Source organism: Dendropsophus ebraccatus, chromosome 5, assembly GCF_027789765.1.
Source record: "Dendropsophus ebraccatus isolate aDenEbr1 chromosome 5, aDenEbr1.pat, whole genome shotgun sequence".
In the NCBI taxonomy this organism is placed as follows: Eukaryota; Metazoa; Chordata; class Amphibia; order Anura; family Hylidae; genus Dendropsophus; species Dendropsophus ebraccatus.
In genome coordinates this window covers 112,489,352-112,504,290 of record NC_091458.1, presented here as the reverse complement: position 1 = coordinate 112,504,290, position 14,939 = coordinate 112,489,352, and the positions used below count along the sequence as shown (strand labels likewise).

Genomic DNA, 14,939 nt, shown 5'->3' with positions numbered 1-14,939 from the left:
GATACTGCTTTAGATTTCTAAGTAATATATATTGATTTATAAGTTTGTAAACAAATTTTCAGCTTGTAACGCATGAAATATATTCACAAATACTTGCGACCTTACGAAATGCTAAGCTAACCTGGATTATTGTGTCCAAAATATACATTTGATAAAAGAAAGATGTGTTCATTATTTATATCTGAAGGCCAAGATGGTTATATCATATATGAAAAATAAATACATTATTTTGTTTTAAGTAGGCTTCTCTTCTTGGGTTGAAACAAGGAGAGATAATAATTTACAAACAGGTATTCATATGATAGAATCGAATATATATTAATGGTTTAAAAGGATTATCCAGTCTTAAAAAAAAACAAACAAAAAAAACCTGTAGATCAAAGAACATCCAACTCTGGACACTCCTGCTGAAGAGCTGTTTAAAGGCGATAAGATGTGCCACAACATCTTAAAGTGAATTTGTACCAGCCGCCCCCTACCCTCAAACCGCCAGTACACTTGATCATCACATGTCCCGTCCCGGGGTCTGCCTTTGTCCTGGAGCCTGTTTTTTAGCTTAAAACAAGTCTTATTCTGGCAGCACTGTGAGGTGGGGTGTCAGTCAACTGGGGCCTAGAACATCCGTGCCCTAAGAGGTCTGTAGAGCTGCTCTCCCCACCTCTCATCTTTTTCAGCACACCCCTTGGCTGGATGAAGGTGGGGAAAGAAGTTCTGCAGACATAAGTCAAGTATAGAGATGAGCGAATCGGGTTCGAGTCGATCCGAACCCGAAGTTCGGTATTTGATTAACTTGGATAAAGCTCTAAGGTTGTCTGGAAAACATGGATGCAGCCAACGACTATGTCCATGATTTCCACATAGCCTTAGGGCTTTATCCAAGTTCAGCAGCCACCGCTAATCAAATGCCGAAAGTTCGGATCGACTCGAGCATGCTCAAAGTTCGCTCATCTCTAGTCAAGTATGCTCTAGGCCCCGCCTCATTGCCACCCCACCCCGCCACCAGTATAAAACTTGTTTTTAGCCAACATTTTCTAGACTTCATTACGCAGTACATACCCCGAAATCTGTGCCTTTGGGAGCCTTTTATACCTTTTTAAAAGTTTCCTGTTTAGCTTGTGCTGCACCTTGACATTATTTTAATACCCATTCAGTTTTTGTGTTTTTCTGGATTAACACAACCTACAGTTACTGAATGAATTTTTAAAACCAAACCTGAACAGTTCCCAGTATTCAAGCAAGAGTGACTCAGTTCATAGACCTAAAAAAGGAAAAATTGGCAGCACATCTATGACTCTGTTCACACTGCAGGTTGGGTTGCTGTTGCACCTTGTGTTTTTTTTTTTTTGTCTGTACTTAAGCCACACCTGGCTTCCTGTAACATGTGGGGGGGGGGGGGTGGCTACCTCCTGTTGGCTTGCACTCCACCCATGTCCCAAGGGTGCTATAAAAAGAGATCATTTGGCTCCTATCTGCCCAGTTGTAGGCTTATTCAGTCCAGGAGAGGTCATCGATAATGTGAAAATGCTAGAGTAGGGACCATGTCTCAAGGACGCCTTAATGTGGCGACATGGTACACGCTTTTTGATCAAATAGTTGGCTAAGATACTCAGTTTTTAATATCTACAGAGCAGGTATTTACCGTATGTACGCTGGGAGGACTATATACGGTAAGCCCTTGCACCTGTGGGTTGCTGTTGCACCTTCTGTTTTTTTTTTTTTGTCAGTTCATAGACCTAACAGAATAACTGAATGTTAGTAGGCTGAGACAAACAAAGCATTGTTTGCTGTATAGTTTCCATCACCTATTCATCAAATGCATCAAATAAATGGAACAAAATAAGAAACAACACTGTCTAATTTCATCAGTCTTGGGCTCCGTTCACACAGAGTAAAACTGGCTGACATGTTCATTCTTCAGCGGTGAGAGAGGAGGCGCGCAACCTTTTTTTTTTAGAACCGCATCCTGGTTCCCACACACGGCGCTGGTCTATTACCAGGCACTGGCCCACCCTCAGTGGGAGGAAACCCCTGCCCCCCTATGATTCTAATGGAGCTGCGTCATAGAGTGGCAGGGTTTCCTCCTACTGGGGACGGGACGGCCCACCATCAGTGCTTCAGCAGCAGTGGGTGCTGGGCAATAGACCAGTGCCATGCGCAGGAAACGGGTAGCGGTTCATAAAAAGGACCGCGGCCCTGTCTTCCCCACGCTGGTGCCATTCTTTTAATATGCAAAACTTAAAGCAAATGTACCTGATGATACATTCCCTTTAAAAGAACAGCCCTTATTTGCCGATAAATGATGGCCATCAACTATATTTCAACAGTGTGTTAACAGAGGTACAGATTCAACAGTTACAGCATGTTGACTAGTTACTACAACCATCAATGCAGCATACAGGTTCCACACAGAGAAAATAGCAGAACATGTTAAATTACATCTAATTTCATGGTTAAAAAGCTTTCTCTAAACCTGGAAACAATACTACAATTTCTGTAACTATATCATATCACCACCTATCCCTTTCCCTTTTCTAAAGATAAGTGGTAAAAAAAAACCAAGCTCTTGAGCTCAAACATAAGTCTAGCAAAGATCAAGCCATGAAGATAAATCTTTTATTCCTGTTTTCATACCATAAATGTTTGGTAACAAAAAAAAAAAAACTTAGAATAAGACAATTTGAAAGAATCATGCTGCATCAGAATGCATTTTTTGCAGTCCACTTTTTTTTTTGTAAAAAAAAAAAAAAAGTGGATGAAAAAACTGATGTATTTGTGTGTATCTGTTTTGATGCGTTTTTCCATTGATCAAAATGCAACCTTTGTTTTTCCATGCACAAAAAATGGTTAAGCAATTTTTTGTCTATGCTTAAAAAAAAAAAAGCGCTTTGGTCAGGTTTTTTTATTTTTATAATGGAGTTTAATGGAATAACAGATGCACCTAAATTCATCAGCTAATGCAAGAGTGGACTTGTTAATTGTTAATCTTGTTGTTTTTATTTTGTGCACAGATTGATTTGGTAAATATTGGCAGCTCAGACATAGTGGATGGGAATCATAAGCTGACCCTTGGATTGATCTGGAGTATCATCCTCCATTGGCAGGTAAATTTACCTTGTGTAAACTATTTATTAAACAGCAATGAAATGAAGGCACATCTGCAACAAACTACTTGCTATGCTCCAACATTCTTTTGTGATTACAACCCCAGATACTGTTATGGGGACTAGAATGATTCACAGAGCCCCATAATAAAATAAGATGGGCTTCCACCAACTTTTGACAGGAAATTGAAACAGTAGAATTAATAATTTGTATGATTAATAGCACTGAATATGAAAAAATCTTTGTAGTAGTGCGATATAGCATAAAGCCACCAACTTGCTCATTTTTAAAAGAGAGTACAAAGGCAATATTTCCACAATGTATCTTCCATTACTTCATAAAGATGGCCTTCGTTTTAAAATAATGGCCATTACTTGGACTTAACCCTCTAATGACCCATGATGTAATCTTATGTCATGATGCCACCAGGTGGATTCACAGAGGGAACATGTTGTGACCGCTCTCTGGATAGCGCTTCTCCCGGCTGCAGAAGCCCATAGTAATCAAGCACTTATCTAATAGATAAATGCAGTACATGTGGACTGCATTGATCTCTATAAGAGATCAGTGCAGTCATCATAGAAACCCCCAGGGGGACTTCAAATTATAAAAAAAACAAATGTTTTTCTTTAATTTAAAAAATCCCATCCCATAATAAAAGTTTTATTTAGCCGCCTTTTTCCATTTTATCAATATAAAAATAAACATATTTGATATTGCAATATGCAATATTGATATTGCCATGTGCATAATCAAATTCTTGATCTTGCAGGGTAAACGGCAAACTGTTTTTTGGTCACATCAAATCCAGAAAAATTGTAATAAAAATTTATCAAAAAGTTGCATATACGCAAGCAAGGTACTGAAGTACAGATCATGGCGCAAAATATGGACCCCTTAAATAGCCTCATAAACTAAAAAAAATAAGCGTTATTAGGATGGTAATAGGGCAATTTAAGCATTTATTTTTTAAAATGTTTAAATTTTTAAAAGCAGTCAAATAAAATAAAATTTATAAGTTCCCTATCGTTGTAATTGAACTGACTTGAGTTACATGGATAACATGTTAATTTCGACATAGGGTGAACGGCGTAAACCTGAAATCCATTGAAATGGGGTGAGAAAAAAGGGTTTTTTTTTTTTTTTTTTTTTTTTTTCCCCAGTTTTGCAGCATATTTTATGGAAAAACTAAGTCTGTCATTGCAAAACATAAGGGCTCATGTGGGTCTGTAGTAAAATAAAAATAAAAAACTGCAAGTGGTTTGGCCTTTTAAACATGAGAAGGAAAAAATGAAAGTCCTAAAACAAAACCTGGCCTGGCCATCAAATGGTTAAATAACAAAAATAAATAATTACATTGTGGGAACATAGCCAAACTGTGCACATTTTTCCATTATAATTTTGCCCTCTCAGTTCCACTCCTGATTTTGGCTACAAATAATGACAGAACTACCGACCAAAATGTGTTGTGTAAACATAGCCAAAATGTAATTACACACACACGCGCGCGCGCACACACACACACACACACACACACACACACACACACACACACACACACACACACACACACACACTAAAGTGTTGCAAAAACTGGGCCATATGTCTATAATTTAGTGGTTGAATGAAAATCATAGAAGTATAAAGTAGCCTCCTGTGTCTGTATTGCCTAATAAGGGTCCATTTACACAGATTATCTGCCAAAGATTTGAAGCCAAAGCCAGAAACGAACTATAAACAGAGATCACGTCATAAAGGAAAGCCTGAGATTTTTCCTCTTTTCAAATCCATTCCTGGCTTTGGCTTCAAATCTTTGGCAGATAATCTGTCAGATAATCTTTCTGTGTAAATAGACCCTAAAAGCCCATGGGATCCTCCGCCAAGCAATGTGGCTCCAAGCATAAAATTGTCATCTGAGCTTGGTACATGCACTGCTGTCTGCTAACAGGAATGCAGCAGAACCTCTGACTCGCTCATTCCTCTTGACTTCCCCTCCTCTTTTGGAATGGATCAATACCTTTTGGTGGCATTTTTTTTAAATGGCAGTCTATAAATATAAAACACCAAAAACTTAACTGTCCCTGTGAAATGAATCATAATTTTTCTATACTCTTCTTTAAATCTCTCATATGTTTGGAAGGTGTATAACTAGTTTTATATATGACTTTCTTTTTTATCTAGTTTTATGTTTCTATGAATAAGATGTATTCCAGCATAACTTATCCCCTCTCTGAATCACTGTACATGTTGCCGCAGCTTCTAAACTTATCCTATTAATCTTCGGGATTCAGTAGTAGGGCACCCTTGTAAGTTTCATCTGCTGACAGTAGATTAATGTGATTAATGTCACATGTCAAAGCATTTTATTTTTCATTACTTCCCCTTGAGTTCTGATAATCCGGGTGATGCAGAAAACAATTCAGCGCAGGAACGTGCCACTTACATGTTTGCTAATGCTGTGCTTTAAAATAAACCTTTTATCTCGCTTTACAGTTTCAAACATTGATGGTTGTATATCTTATTCAGGTGAAGGATGTAATGAAAGGCATTATGGCTGACTTGCAGCAGACAAATACTGAAAAGATCTTACTAAGCTGGGTCCGCCAATCAACTCGCAATTACCCACAGGTCAACGTTATCAATTTCACCAGCAGTTGGTCTGATGGATTGGCATTTAATGCACTCATCCACAGTTACAGGTAAAAAAAAAAAACTTCCATGTCCTTATTCAATTTATCACACACCTTTTTGTCTTGATATTGCTTTTATTGATTGCTATGGATTGCAGAGATTTGGATTGAGTCAGACTTTATTTGTTTAGCTGATATGCAGAATACACATACTGTAAGCGTGCAGTATTTTCAGTCAATTGTTAAAGGAGTTGTCCAGCGAAAATCTTTTTCATTCAAATTAACTGGTGTCAGAAAGTTATAAAGATTTGTAATTAACTTCTATTAAAAAAAAATCTCAGGTCTTCCCATAATTATTAGCTGCTGTATGTCAAGCAGGAAATGTTTTATTTTCAGTCTGACACAGTGCTCTCTGCTGACATCTCTGGCGAAGACGGGAACTGTCCAGAGCAGGAGAGGTTTTCTATGGGGATTCATAGAAAACCAAGACAGAGTTCCTGCCTTGGCCAGAGATGTCAGCAGAGAGCACCATGTCAAAATGAAAAGAAAACATTTCCTGAAGGGTATACAGAAGCTGATAAGTATGGGAAGATTTGAGATTTTTCAGTAGAAGTAAATTACAAATCTACATAACTTTCTGAAACCAGTTGATTTGAAAGGAAAAGATTTTCACTGGATAACCCTTTTAAGGTGCCTATACACCTTTTGAACATTCATGTATTCCCTATGGGGAGGGGTAAGCCGCAGCTAGACAGTTTTGGCGTCAGCTTATCTCTTCGAGAACAAAAGGGTTGGGCAGTGAAAAAACTTTCCTGAGAGATGATGTCAGTGGAAACTCGGGAAGTCCCCACACATTTTATATTAATAGCTGAATCCACCCCCACTGGATTTGGCTGACCGTAGTATAAAGTGTATGGAGATGTTTAGCTGTATGCACATAACCTACATGAAGGCCCTATTACACACTGCCCCACTGTGGCACCTCTAGTGGAGAATACCTCTATTATACAGCATACAAAAACCTTAGTGCTTAGATGCTGCATTACTACTGATCCGTACGACACTTATCAATATAACATCCAACCCAGACTTTTACTACATCTCCTTCGGGGATTTTTTCTTAGTGATCTTGTTAGCTTAAGAAGTAGTTGAGGGAGTAAAACTGTAAATTTTAGATTAAAAGCCTTTTTATGAAAAGCCTTTGATGTCACTGTATAATCTACTATTGTAGCTTGCTATGTATAAAAGCCTTAGGCTATGTTCACACACCATAAAATAGCCAAATAGTTAACATGCTTATTATTTTATTGTGTGTGAAGTTGGCACTAAACTGAACACAGGGTTAAATTTAAATTACTATTTCTGGCCAACTCTATTTTTTTTTTTAACTTTAAGTGTAAGGCTCCGTTCACACAGAGCAAAACTGGCGGAATTTCACAGCAGAATTCTCCGCTGTGGAATCCCACCAGCCTCCATGTCATAATGGGAGTCTATGGCCTCCCTTAGACTGTCATTATGACATGGAGGCTGGTGGGATTCAGTGGCGGAGAATTCCGCCGTGGAATTCCGCCAGTTTTGCTCTGTGTCAACGGAGCCTTTGGTAACAGAAGATAGATTTCCTAAATGTGTGGTTTTTGTTGGGGCTAAATTGCTCCTTTTGGAACTTCAATCCTTTCATGACCAACCAATCACATTGAAACAGCCCCGCAAACATTAAACTCTCTTCATGGCCACAAACCTGTTTCCTGTTGCACGGGTCATCTGCAGCAGGAACGTATATAGCGGTATTGTGGACGTGAAGGGGTTAAATCCCAATTGGTTATTTTGCATTTCAGTGAGTAGAACACAATATACAGGCCTGTATTTAGAGTTCATGCTGCCCTAGGCTCTTTGCATGCTGACGCACCGCACGCACAGCTGGCAGGTTACATACATGGTATATGCTCTTGCACTGTTAGGTTAAATGCATGGTGTATATACCCTGGAACAGCTGGCAGGTTATATGCACAGTATAGACCCTGGCACAGCTGGAAGGTTGCATGCAGGGCATATACTCTGGCACTGTCAGGTTACACACATGGTATATACTATGGCACAGTTAGCAGGTTGAACGCATGGTATATACCCTGGCACAGCTGGCAGGTTGCAGGCATGGTTTATACCCCGGCACTGACAGGTTACATGCATGGTATATACTCTGGCAAAGCTGACAGGTTCATGCATGGTATATACCCTGGCACATCTGGCAGGTTACACGCATGGTATATATCTGGCACAGCTGGCAGGTTACACGCATGCTATATACCCTGGCACAGCTGGCATATTACAAGCATTGTATATACCCTGGACCAGCTGGCAGGTTACACGCATAGTATATACCCTGGACCAGCTGGCAGGTTACACGCATAGTATATACCCTGGCAGGTTACATGCATGATGTATACCCTGGCACCTTCCTCCATCACGTTTGTTTGATGAGAAGAATGGGCATCTAGCAGAGCGGCAGTTCTACCCTATTCACACATGTGAATGCTGGGGGCTGTTGTCCTTCCTCTGCCACACAGGTCATGCTGGGAGTTGTTGTCCTACCTCAGCCACACAGGTCATGCTGGGAGTTGGTGTCCTACCTCAGCCACACAGGTCATGCTGGGAGTGGTTGTCCTACCTTAGCCACACAGGTCATGCTAGGAGTTGTTGTCCTACCTCAGTCATATTGGTCATGCTGGGAGTGGTTGTCCTACCTCAGTCACACAGGTCATGCTGGGAGTTGTTGTCCTACCTCAGCCACATAGGTCATGCTGGGACTTGTTGTCCTACCTCAGCCACACAGGTCATGCTGGGAGTTGTTGTTCTACCTCTGCCACACAGGTCATGCTGGTAGTTGTTGTCCTACCTCAGTCATACAGGTCATGCTGGGAGTTGTCCTATCTCAGTCACACAGGTCATGCTGAGAGTGGTTGTCCTACCTCAGACATACAGGTCATGCTGGGAGTTGTTGTCCTACCTCAGCCACACAGGTCATGCTGGGTGTTGTCCTATCTCAGTCACACAGGTCATGCTGGGAGTGGTTGTCCTACCTCAGCCACACAGGTCATGCTGGGAGTTGTTGTCCTACCTCAGCCACACAGGTCATGCTGGGAGTTGTTGTCCTACCTCAGCCACACAGGTCATGCTGGGAGTTGTTGTCCTACCTCAGCCACACAGGTCATGCTGGGAGTTGTCCTATCTAAGTCACACATTCCACTAACACACACACACACTCACTCACTCACTCCATTAGTACACAAATACCCACCCACACAGCAGTAGCAGTGGAGGAGGACACTGAGGATGTTTCTGAGGATGCCGATCAGTCTCCTCATCGTTCTCTGTCGGGAGGGGGGGGCGGGGGTTGGGGCATCTGCCATTACACTTGTCCCTGCACTTCTCCCCTCTCCTGATTGGCTCCAGAGGTCATGTGACATTAATTAGAAGCTTTTCTTCAGCTCCGGAGCCAAGCAGAAGAGAGGAGTAGCAGCGCAGGTCTTGCCGTTGCGGAGCTGGAGCAGAGTGGAGAAGGGATGCTGCTGTGTGAGGTCAGGTGGGGGGATTTTTACGTGGAGCTACATTGCGCCCCCTGTAATTCACCAGGAGATGGCGCCCTAGGCCATCGCCTACCCTGGCCTACCCTTTGTCCCGGCCCTGATCCAGTGTATAATGCACCTAGGGCCCTAATACAACAGCTGCAGGCACTACAACTCCCAGCATTTACTGACAGTCTGCAGTCCTCAGAATATGCTGGGAGTTGTAGTGCCTGCAGCTGTTGTAGTTTGGTCCTAGGTGCATTATACACTGGATGTTTTGTGGGAGATCAGAATACATAGATTTGTGGGGGCTCAGTGTAGGGAACTGACCCCAGAACATCACTAATAGGGGATAGAACAAAAATATCTACCCCTACTATATTATCACTATACCGTCACACTGTTACCATATTATCACTATACTGTTACACTGTTACCATATTATCACCATATGTCATTGTCATTGATTTTTAGAATAAAGGGATAAATCAACACAAATCCTAATGATCAGAGAGGATTCTAAATTGTAATATCTAAGTGAAACTGATGTATGATAAATTCATTTTTATTTCATGCCCCAGTTCAACATTGGTAAAACGTGGCTACAACATTCTATTTAGTGTTTAACAAAATCCACATTTAACTATTTAAGACTCTTTTGATCTTGATATTTAAACCTCCAGATTGTAACCTCTACCCACTAAGGCTTTACAGGTTTAATCACTATGGACCTAAACTTGGGTAATTTACATAACAAAAGTATTTTTGTGCTTTTATCTTTATTTTTCTTTGTTATGTGAAAATCTCAGGACACATAGCATTTTAATAATAGTGTGCTCCAAGCACAAGGTTTGTTTTGAAAGGTCAAAGTCTTGAAGGTGAAAACTGATGTTGCTAAAACACAAACCTTTACAGAATAAGATTTTGAGATGAACTGGTTAGCGTCTACTAAATTCATTTATCACTTGTATCATTTTGTATTATATTTAAAAAACATTAAAACGGAACATTGCATAGCGCCCCCCTATACTAGTTGGCAGAAAACACTTAAGTCAATCCTGATCCACAGAGGCCCCAACTCACAACGTTTAGTATTTTCTAAGTGTCCTGGTTTGCAACAATGGGTAGGTAGGTGGCACAAGTCAAAATAACATCTGCACGGAATACTGTATGTAAGGACCCAAGGTTTCCCAACAGAAAATTGCCCAGGACATCATGTTGCTTCTGCTTGTATGCTTCCTTTTGTATAGTGCTTTGATGTCACATCTCCCTAGTTAAAGGAGAAGTCCAATGAAAATCTTTATTAAAGTATTGTATCATCGGCCAAAAGTTATACAAATTACCAATATACACTTATTATGGCAAATTCACATAAAATGCTTTTTTCCCTGCACTTACTACTGCATCAAGGCTTCATTTCCTGCATAAAATGGTGAAGTCACGACCCGACTCCCAGAGCTGTGCGGTGTCAGTGAAGTTTATCCTGGCAGGTACTGCAGTACTAGCCGGGATAAACTTCATTTCTATTGAATTGGGATGCGGGCACATCCGTGTGCGCCCGCATCCCAATTCACCATTGCACACAATGGAAAGTGTGGCCGGAGCCGCAATCTCCATTGTGTGTACTGTCAGGGTTGTGCGGCCGCTGTTTAATGAATAGCGGCTGCACAAAACTGACATGTCAGTTTTCGTTGCGGCCGCTAGGGATATCGGCTGAATTGTATACTATTCATATACAATCTGGCCATGATTCTATAGACTACAGCAAAATGTAAATTTTCTATTAACCCTTTAAGGACGGGGCCCATTTTCATTTTTGCGTTTTCGGTTTTTCCTCCTTATGTTTAAAAGGCCATAGCACTTGCATTTTACGACCTAGAAACCCACATGAGCCCTTATTTTTTGCGTCACTAATTGTACTTTGCAATGACAGGCTGAATTTTTGCATTTGGTACACTACAAAACCAGAAAAAAATTCAAAGTGTATTGAAAAAAAAAAAAAAAAAAACTAATTTCTTTTATTTGGGGGAACTGTTTTTTACGCCATTCGCCCTGGGGTAAAACTGGCTTGTTATGCATGTTCCTCAAGTCGTTACGATTAAAACGATATATAACATTTATAACTTATACTGTATCTGATGGCCTGTAAAAAATTCAAACCATTGTTAACAAATATATGTTCCTTAAAATCGCTCCATTCCCAGGCTTATAACGCTTTTATTCTTGGGTCTATGGGGCTGTGTCAGGTGTCATTTTTTGCGCCATGATGTTTAATTTCTATCGGTACCTTGATTGCACATATACGACTTTTTGATCGCTTTTTATTACATTTTTTCTGGATTTGATGCGACCAAAAATGTGCAATTTTGCACTTTGGGATTTTTTTGCGCTGACGCCGTTTACCGTGCGAGATCAGGAATGTGATTAATTAATAGTTCGGGCGATTACGCACGCGGCGATACCAAACATGTTTATTTATTTGTTTACTTTTATTTAAAACCTGGGAAAAGGGGGGTGATTCAGACTTTTATTGGGGGAGGAGGCTTTTTACTATGAACAACACTTTTTTTTTTTTTTTTTATTTACACATATACTAGAAGCCCCCCTGGGGGACTTCTAGTATATATACTTTGATCTCTCATTGAGATCTCTGCAGCATAGATATGCTGGGGGGGCTGCCCGGGGGATCGCTGATCGTCCGGGCAGCCCATAGGATATAGCAGCGTCTGCTGCTGATGCTCCTATTCAACCGAGCAACGGCAGCAGATTGCTGCTATATCAGTCGCTTGTTTTTCAACATGATGAAAAACAAGCGACTGCAACGATCAGCCGACATGAAATGTCGGCTGATCATTGCACTCTATTCCGATATCGGCCGAATACGAACGATAATCGTTCCGTGGAATAGGGCCTTAAGGGACAGGCATAACAGGAAAACTTTGTACAGTCCCTGCTCCTTTTTGCATATTCCCTGTATACTTTAACTGATCAAAGACATATACATTACTGATATTTTATATACAGTGTTATGCATATATGTTTTTGAACAATTTTAAATCTTTAATGTTTATTGTAGTTCTTTAAATATGTATTAAGTTGCATAACATAAGAAAGAATACAAAGATCAAGTAGATTAATGTCTATATAATTTTATGATATGAAGCAATAGGGAATCCAGCACTCTTCAAAGATATATAGCTTTTATTCCATGACATTAAAAGGTACCAAAAATGCAGTGGAGAAAGACATAATGGAAATGACACTAATACATTTAGACCAAGAGGGGGCGGGAACTAGTCATTAGGGCAGGGTTCTGGCTATTACTAGTCACCTCTCTTTTCCTGTCTGTACGCAGTGCGGGCATGATTGACAGGCAGAGAGGCCACTAATGGGTGTCTCTGCCTAGCAATCATCCCTGCACTGCACGCTGGTAAGCAGAGAGTCGTGACTTGTCACAGCCGACTCCCCGACCTGATGACTAGTCGCCACCACTCTTTAGGGCTTGCACGGCATAATAAAACTTATTTTTCTGCTTTGTACAGCTACTGCTGCAGCCACCGCTGGAATGTTCCGCAAGCTGCACAGTAGCTATATACTCTGATGCTGGGAACTACAGCTACATCACCTACAGCTAATAACTAGAATAGAGGCCTCTTATCCTCTAGTAGGGAGGCAGTTGACTATTTGTTTTGAAATTCTATTCACACTGTGGGATTAACAAAGATGGCCATGTACAGTGTGTGTCTATTTTAGGCAGTCTCATGGTGGACCCCCACTTATCAGATATTACCTATTTTATATAACCTCCAAACCCCCCTCAAGTGCTGTCGTAAGCATACTATATACTGTTAAGTTCCCTAATGCCAATGTGAGCTTTTATTACAATGACAGTTTTTTTCCCATTATTTACACAAGTAAAAAAAAAAAACACTTGTTCTGCTTATGTTAAATGTGTCTTCTATGCCAAGGGTGCCATTTTAACATTCCAAAAAGCAGTATCCACCTATTGGCCCCTGTTGTCAGGGCTTTCTCTCGTCTATCATGATGCACAGAAAATGTCCACTCACTCAGTGGCTGAGGTGTTGCTATGATGCACCTGTAATTTAATGGGCATTTTATTTGCGAACAAGATTGGGTTGATTAATCTGGTTTACCAATTAAAGTTAAGTGCCCTCTAAGACTTGTGATGATGATGATAGATGACTTTTTATTACTGGGAGCTTTCAAAATAAGGCTGGCAACATGTCATTTTTAGATTGCTAAAAATTTAGTTAATGCTTTAGTGCTAGTTAGAGTAGTAAGCAAGCAATCCTCCCTAAGCAATTGACAATTGTTCAACCACACAACAGATTTTCATTATCAGATTTACCTAACTGCAAACAAGTTAAGGCAAAGCTAGTGAAAGGGACAGAGTAGACCTCTTGGCAAAATAAAAATGTAGAGTATCCTGAGATAATCTTTTAGATCATTGGCAAATGCCATTATTGTTGGACTATGGGGGAAATTTATCAAGGTCTACATTTATTTTTAGGAAAATTATTAAATATTTTGCCCGTTTATGGTCCATGTTCTATTTATAAATCAGTATTCAATGCGTTAATATTTTTTCATTGCAACTTTTTAAAATCTGCATGTTTAGGTATTCAACAGAAAAAAAATTGCATCATGCGAGATTTGCCCAATTTATCAATGGTCGCACAAACAGGTACAGGCTTACATCTGGTCAGTACCAGGTGAATTTGTTTTGTGAAATTTTTGTGGCAATTTTGCGGTTATTTTTTCCCAAAATTGTAACAATTTTTTTGTTTAAATTAGTCCTATTCAGCTGGGTAAAAACAGACAAATACTCTGTAGAAAAGTCAATAGTAAATGTCCCCCTTTGTTCCGACTACAGGAATATGCCATCTTTTAGCGAGGGGAAGGCAGCGAACAATTCAATTGGCCAATCATTTGTTTACATGCATATGGAGTATCAGGGCTCCAAACAGAAAAGACTTTCTGACTATTTTATCTTTCTGTTGTCTTTAAGGTGTTTGAATGACCTCTTCAATAAAGGCCCTGGTGAACAAAAGCATAGGAATTCTGTAACATACATGTTGCTTAAGTATATTCTTATCTGTAGAAATGAAAAAGTTACAAGAATCAGTGTTGTAAGAATTGTTATAAGCAATTTTGACAGTAATCTTTACCTTTGGGCATATTAAATATTATTATCCTTGTAGATTAAATTCTAGTGAAAAGGATAACTGAGTATGTGAAAATCAGAATAAGTCCAGTCAGTATGTAGATTAAGGCATGATAATGCACTCAAGTCATTTTCTGCTGAATGCGGTTGATTAAATCTATAAAATATGTATTCTGTACTCATATTTTTTAGCATTTCCCAGTGAAGGTCTTCTCCTTATTACCTGAAACACACTTCATTGAGCAGCGACTGACTGAAAAAAGTGATGTTAATTAACAAGTAAATTGATTAGGTGAGACCTGAGCATCAAAGGTAGCCAGATACAGGAAACCTATGGGTCCCAGTTCAATGCATTTAATTTGCCATATGATTTCTAACAGCAGGATATTTAATCACATCTACAAATTATGCACTTTAAACCAGCTGATAATGCTTAAATACTTAAATAATGCTTTATTT

The 14,939-nt window shown here is 39.8% G+C and overlaps 1 protein-coding gene across 11 annotated transcripts in view; it reads left to right on the top strand.

Moving 5' to 3' along the window:
* The window catches only part of DMD (dystrophin), a 1,858,252-nt gene that overhangs the window by 423,090 nt on the left and 1,420,223 nt on the right, over positions 1–14,939 (top strand). For all 11 annotated transcript variants that reach the window (XM_069970999.1, XM_069971008.1, XM_069971005.1 and 8 more), the window contains exons 5-6: positions 3,009–3,101; positions 5,629–5,801. In XM_069970999.1, coding sequence (XP_069827100.1) covers positions 3,009–3,101; positions 5,629–5,801 — 266 coding nt within the window. The remainder of the gene's footprint in view (positions 1–3,008; positions 3,102–5,628; positions 5,802–14,939) is intronic.